Below are 7048 nucleotides of genomic sequence, written 5' to 3' on the forward strand. Positions count from 1 at the left end.
TAAACATGTTTATGAGATCTCAACCCTCCCCCTATACCTCTAGCCAATGTAGAAAAGTAAACGCATAACAATACGCACATTAAAATTCAGTTCAAGAGAAGTCCGAGTCTGATGTCAGAAGATGTAACCAAAGAAAATAAACAAAATGACAATAATACATAAATAACAACAGACTACTAGCAGTTAACTGACATGCCAGCTCCAGACTTCAATTAAACTGATTGAAAGATTATGTCTTCATCATATGAATATCAGGCACAATCCTTCCCGTTAGGGGTTTAGTATCATACCATCATAACATATATGAGAAGAACATAACCCGTGTCATGCCAACAACTGGTTTTTAAATAAATGTGTTTAGTGCAGATGCAAAGACCCTATAAGTGAATCAATATCAACGCCAAAACTACTTGTTCAATACATGAGAAATTTTCAACTGGACATTAGGAAAAAGAAAGCAATCACTATTTTTTAAATAGTAAGCTCTTCACGATTTACATACATTTTGAAACCTTTGTTTTTAAATGATTTTCATGATATCCTGATATTGAGTTCATGTACGTTATTACGTGTTTACCTGATTAATTGATTCAATGATAGATGACAGATCAAAACCGCATCAACACAGTTTAACCTTTCTCTCATCGAGATAAAAACTGTCCAAACACCACACGTATCATAACAAATTCCAGATGCAATGAATATGCTGTTGTGTCTAGCACAATTAGCTTTTTTATGTAATAAATCGCATTTATAAACATCGTCTGTTGAAAGATTTTTAATATTATATTAATTCATTGGCAACGAGTACAGCTACCATCGCCATTAAAGTGAAAATAAGAGCAAACAAAATTATGAGCGTTGCTTTAGAACAATGACTAAAGATGGAACACTTTAGGTGTATTGAATGCTTTCTTTGTTTAAATGTCATATTGAGTGCACCCGTCATCAATAATATCACAATCTTTTTATTCAAATTCAGTTCTGTTAGATCTGAAATAGAAAAAAAAAGAAAAAAACAATAACCAGGGAAGAATGTAACTAATTTTTCTTCTATCGTTGTCATGTTGAAATGGTTCCTGATGCAGGTAAATCAAGAAAAGCTTCAAACGCATGAAATTTATAACGTGTTGTTTTTTTTTACAGCACTTAGTCGATACCTCTGCTGGTGGACTTTCAGTCCCCGAGGGTATCATCAGCTCAGTAGTCAGTACTTGAGTACTGACATGTCAGTACTTGAGTACTGACATGATTTATCACAAAATATCTAATATTTTGAACTTATACAGAAACTAAGGTTTAATCTCCATCGGGCACAAGAGGTCTTAGATGGATTAGGTTATTTGTTTAGTCACTTTTTGGTTTATAGACCTTCAACGTTTTCGGACCATAAATATCCTTGGATTTGAAATATTCGGCTTTGAGCGTTCCGGATGAAGGTAAATCCTGAAAAGCGCGTCGGACGTATGAAACTAAAAAAGCGTTGTTTTTGTTTTTAGCTCCCCTGGCTCAATGGGCCAAGTAAGCATTTCTCATCACTTGGCGTCCATCGTCCGTTAACTTTTACAAAAATCTTCTCCTCTGAAACTACTGGCAATATTTAACCAAACTTGGCCACAATCAGCATTAGAGTATCTTGTTTTACACATGTGTCCGATGACCCCGCCTGCCAACCAACAAGGCCGACATAACAAAGAATAGAACATAGGGGTCAAATGCAATGTTTGGCTTATATCTCTGAAACGAAAGCATTTAGAGCAAATCTGACGGGTTAAAAATGTTCATCAGGTTTAGATCTATCTGTCATTACATTTTCAGACGAATCAGACAACCCGTTGTTGGGTTGCTGTCCCTGAATTGGTTGTTTTAAGGACATCTGGCCGTTTTTCGTTATTATTTTAAATATTAATATAAAAAGAGATAAACTGTAAACGGCAATAATGTTCAGCAAAGTACGATGTACAAATAAGTCAATATGACCAAAATTGTCAATTGACCCCTTAAGGAGTTTTTGCCCTTTATAGTAAATTTTTCGTAATTTTTTGTAATCTTTTACAAAAATCTTCTCCACTTAATCAACAATTGGCCAAATAGAATTAAACTTAGCCACACTTTTCAATAGGGTATCTTTATTGAAAAACGTATCAAATGACCTTGTCATCAAATCGACATGGCCGTAATGGCTAAAAAAAGAACATAGACTAATTGAAATAGGTACACCGATACATACTTACACACAAGTTTAACAGTTAACTGATTACTTGAAAGTGACGAATTTAAATCTTCAAACAATTTAGCCACCACAGATCTATCTTGGCTATTTACCACCTATTAAATAAAACAAATGATAATTAGATTACTGATAGTATATTCGATTGACCTGTTTCATTTTATGTCATTAAGGGGCTTTTTGTACCTATAGACGACAGCGATTGATAGAGGCAGAAAGGTGACCTTTGGTTTTTTAAAACATTTTTGGATTCTTTGTTATAGTTGTCATACCGCATCTCTTTATTTTTATATATATACACCAGTCTAAATTTGTTTGGGAAAATCTGCCTACTCAGAAAAGAAACATCCAGTTTAATTTCAAACTTGTTTTTCTTTGCATGTCTAAACAAAGCACATGCAACAACAAGAGGAAACAAGAACTGAAAACTCCCGAACCATTTAAAGTATGTGAAATATGAATATAAATAATAACATGAATAAAAAAAAAACATAGCTAATAGTAAACTATTGCTGAAAAATATTAAGGACAGCCAATATAAAATACGAGTTTTCATGCTTGCATTTTAATCATGTTAAAATCTTATTTTTTCCTTATAAACAGTACAACTTGCATCTATCAGAAGTGAACTCTGTGATCTCTTCTTCAGAATATAATTTACATCTTGCATTTCGAGTTTAAATGATGACCAGTGCAATCTGAAAAAGAGGTAAATATAACACAACTAACGGTAGTGATGCTATGCCAAATCATTTGACATAGCTTATAAACTATGCTGTATGAGTAACATGATGGGTTATACATGTGGAGCAGGACCTGCTATCTCTTCTGGAACAACTGAGATAATTTTGCATAGTTCTTAGTTTTGTATGTTGTGTTTTGTACACTTTTCTTTTTTTTTGTACTTTTTTCATTGTTTGCCACGACGTCAGTTTGTCGTCGACTTTTTTATGAGTTTAAATGTCCGTTTGGTTTTTTCCGCTTATATTTAAAAATAATGTGATGTCCCCAGTTATAAATTGGTTGGTTCAACTTATACATTTCAATGTTTTTGTGGTGATCTTTTACCTCATTCAAATTGACTTAACTATGTTTATTACCACCCGCCTAGTATGTTATGAACCCTGTTCTTTTTATAATTTATTTAATTAACTTCCACTGGCATTGCCAACACCATTCACATGTACACACCTTCTTCTGGCGGACGCAATAGTATACCCACTAGGACTCAATATTTCACACTTTTGCAAACCACATCTTTTTTCGAACCTGATGTCTGCCAATAATGCATCATTGCAGTCTTTGCACTGAATTTCAATTGAGTTCTGAACATCTCTTTCACCTGTGAATTAAAAAAACATCGTTTCTCACAAAAAAAAACAGACTATTATAAATTGATAGTTAATAAATAAAAGAACTAAAAAAGCAAAAAAAAAAAAAAAATGAAGGATCCGTGTGCTTGTTTTCGAGATATAAGCCATTAAAAATTTGGCGTCAAATAATTCTCTCTAGACTGTTCATGTATTTAACATTTGCACCCTTTTTCTTTCAAAAAATGCGAAAAATAACAAGAATTTTATATGATTTTCAATTACGCCTTTTTGAACTGTATGTAATAAAATTATAAAAAGAAAAGTAAGGGTTAGCGAGGAAATTTTTTTAATGGCACATCATGGATTAAACCAGAGGAGTCCAAATATCTGGCAGAAATTCAAAAATAAGAGAAGCGAACATCCTTAATTCTCGAAACGTGTTCATTGATTCTTAAAGTTGACACACATATCATCAGATGCATCTAATATGTTAAGTATCATGAGCATTTGCCTATATAAATTCACCTCTTTATAACCCGTTTTAATAAGCAATGGCCGTTAAGACAACACACAAGAACCAACGTGTACATTTTATCGGTTGTATTCACAATATGATATATGATGGAAATTTTGTTTTAACTGCCAATATTTCATTTGTCTGTCCAACGCAAGAAACAACATTCAGTCATTGTATATCCATATGTATGTGATTTGATGTTCGATAGTGTCTGTTAGATTTCATCAAAGGTTTCAAGTGTTACTGCAATTTAGTTCTTCACGTACCGAATAGCTAATGCTGATCTTGTAACGCGGACGCTTGCCTGTTTTTATATGCTTTTGATTCATTTACCAAATAAGTTGCTTCCTCGGTGAATTATAGCTGTTATTTTTTACAAAGAAGTTTAAGACGAATGTTCTCATAACACCATGGTGACTTCCTGTTGCTTGGTAAATTATTGTGCTTAGCGCAAAAACCGTGATCACAAATACTGCTCTTTACATTTTTTTTTTAATTTTCTATTGTTGTGTCATGATAATTTTGCCTCCGGTTTATGTTTTAAAATATGAAATGTTTATGTCGTCTTGAAAAAGCAAAACATTCTAATTTATTATTTTCGTTAATTATTTTTAACGCGATGGCTATTTAAAAAAAAAAAACATATATCGCAATACAAATTACCTTGTTCATATGAAAATGTTATTGAATTCTGTCGACCACTGTTAGGTCCAATATCACATTTTCCTAAAATAAAAAAAAAAAAAAAAAAAATAATAAATTTAACCTCATACATTTCCCCATATTTTATTCTTGTTAATATTTCTCTACAATACCTTGACAATAAATGTGTTGCTTTATTATATCTAGACTATGCACTTTCAAGACCGTTTTAATGTCCGTCATAAAACGCCATAAATAAACTTTATGCCTTCTAATTTCCAGTAGGTTTTATTATTGAACGATAAAATCGGCACAGAGAGTATCCGACTAAACCATTGATATACAACCTACACCTTTAAAAATGTTGTATTTCAAATTATTGCGAGTATTGATATACTCATTTCGGTACGTCTGCCTAAAGTTAAATCATTTAAAGAAAATATTCTGCTGGCTGGCCTTTGTTAGTCTTGTATGTTTTTTTTTTTAATTTTTGATCATTTTTATGTTTTGGAGTTTAGTATGACGTCCATTTTCACTGAACTGGTACACGTATTTGTTTAGGGGCAAGTTGAGGTCCGCCTCCGGGTGCCGGATTTTCTTGCTGTGTTGAAGACCCATTGGTGGCCTTCGGTTGTTTTTGTACTCTTTGGTCGGGTTTTTGTCTCTTTGACACATTCACCATTTCCATTCTCAATTTTATAATAAAGTTAGATAAAGTTATGTTTACAGAAATAAATAGCATGGTAAATATATTTACCAGACAATAGATGTCCTGAGTTATCTGAAAAAAAAATGCAAAATACAAAAGTTAAATCCCAATAAGACTAGTTAAAATAATTCATACCATCACATTTTGATATACATAAATTGAGAAAAATGACATGGCGATCAGATCAGTACCTCGCGTATTTCCTTATGTCTGTTTGTAATCATTTTTTGTAAACTGTCCTATATGGGTGTATACTTGGTTAACTTTTTCGTATTGTAGAAAAGGCAAATACAAGATGAATGTGTCCATGGGACACAGAAACACCGACTTGTAAATATGCAAGAGTCAATGTACTAATTCAAAGACGTGTTGTTATCTTTAGATCTTAAGAGTATTAATTTCTTGCATTTAATTTTGCAATGTTTCATTTATAAAGGGACATAACACAAGAAACGTGAAAGTGACAACATCCAAAATTCGAAAGTGAATAATGTTTGGTGGTAAAAAGCATCTTTATAAGTTACAGAACATTTTGTGGCAAAGCAAAATTATAGTGTGGACACCGCAAATTCAGCATCTTTATTTATTTATAAAGGAACATAAATCAAGAACGATTATAGAAATGCCAAATTTCAACTTGGTCTGAGTAAGTTTTATAACATTTCGTAAAGGCAAAATAAATTTCAAGGGCGGAAACGTCAAATTCAGCAAATCACTTTAGTATCTGTTTATAAAGGATAACAACTCAAGCTGTGAGAGTCACGCATCCATAAATGGTAGTTTTCATGTTTCAACGGCTTTCAGTTTCCCATTCGTGCAATTTCCCGTAAAATCATTACATTCTTACGTCATCGTTCAATGAAGTCATTTACATCATCTGACGTGAGGTAAATCATTCATGAAAAGCATACGAAGTGGGAGTAGGATTCGAACAGCCCGAACAAATCATGACGTTGCCTATCATCTAACATATGAATATATTCGAGTTTTACCACGGGTTTGTACTCAAAGCGTTTGAAGAACGTCATATCAAAATTATAAATACTCTTACTTTCTCTGGTGTATGTCATCTTGACAGTGTTCGTTTTCCCCAGATCTTTGAATGCTTTCGGTTGTCTCTGGGTCCTCGACATCGATATACAAGTATATCATATACTTTAATGTCTGCCCTAGTGGTTATTATCAATTACATAGATATATTAGGATTTAAATACATGGCATGATGTTATAAAACATTGAATATAGATATTTATCTTAATATGTTCGTTGCCATTGTTGAGTTTAAATATAGGACCAATCTCTGCCAAAACTTCCTGATTGATGTATCCAATGAAATCTTTAATTCACATGTTTAATTTTAAAAGGTGTTAGTACATGTTTAAATAATAGGATATAAACCATGATCTTTCATTACTTTATTGTAATTGACACAATTTTGAACAAGTCGTAAGCTGTATGTCAATGATTTTTGCATGTTATGGTATCTTTTTTTTTTATTATTTTATTTTGATGCTGATCGATATAGTTTCTTAGAACTAAAAACAACAGGATTGACATATATGTTTCTATCATTGAGCTTGGCTGAGTTTTACTATTCAAGTGCAAAACGTGCAAAAAACAAAGACACCAAATGAGTG

The 7048-nt window shown here is 32.4% G+C and overlaps 1 protein-coding gene across 2 annotated transcripts; it reads right to left on the reverse strand.

Annotated features, from left to right (window-relative positions):
* Positions 1-412: 412 nt before the first annotated feature.
* LOC127723203 (uncharacterized) lies at positions 413-6761 on the reverse strand. Of its 2 annotated transcripts, XM_052229730.1 has the most exons (6): positions 6463-6761; positions 5460-5483; positions 4724-4786; positions 3422-3572; positions 2235-2928; positions 413-993 (listed from the first exon to the last, which is right to left on the reverse strand). In XM_052229730.1, exons 1-5 carry the CDS (start codon positions 6542-6544, stop codon positions 2805-2807), a joined length of 444 nt encoding a protein of 147 aa, XP_052085690.1. In that variant the 5' UTR covers positions 6545-6761; the 3' UTR covers positions 413-993; positions 2235-2804. The 2 variants fall into 2 exon arrangements, with proteins under 2 accessions (XP_052085690.1, XP_052085691.1); XM_052229731.1 differs by having other exon boundaries at positions 2235-3572.
* Between the last annotated feature and the right edge of the window lie 287 nt (positions 6762-7048).

The sequence above is a fragment of the Mytilus californianus genome, unplaced genomic scaffold (genome assembly GCF_021869535.1).
Source record: "Mytilus californianus isolate M0D057914Y unplaced genomic scaffold, xbMytCali1.0.p SCAF_13, whole genome shotgun sequence".
Classification (NCBI taxonomy): Eukaryota; Metazoa; Mollusca; class Bivalvia; order Mytilida; family Mytilidae; genus Mytilus; species Mytilus californianus.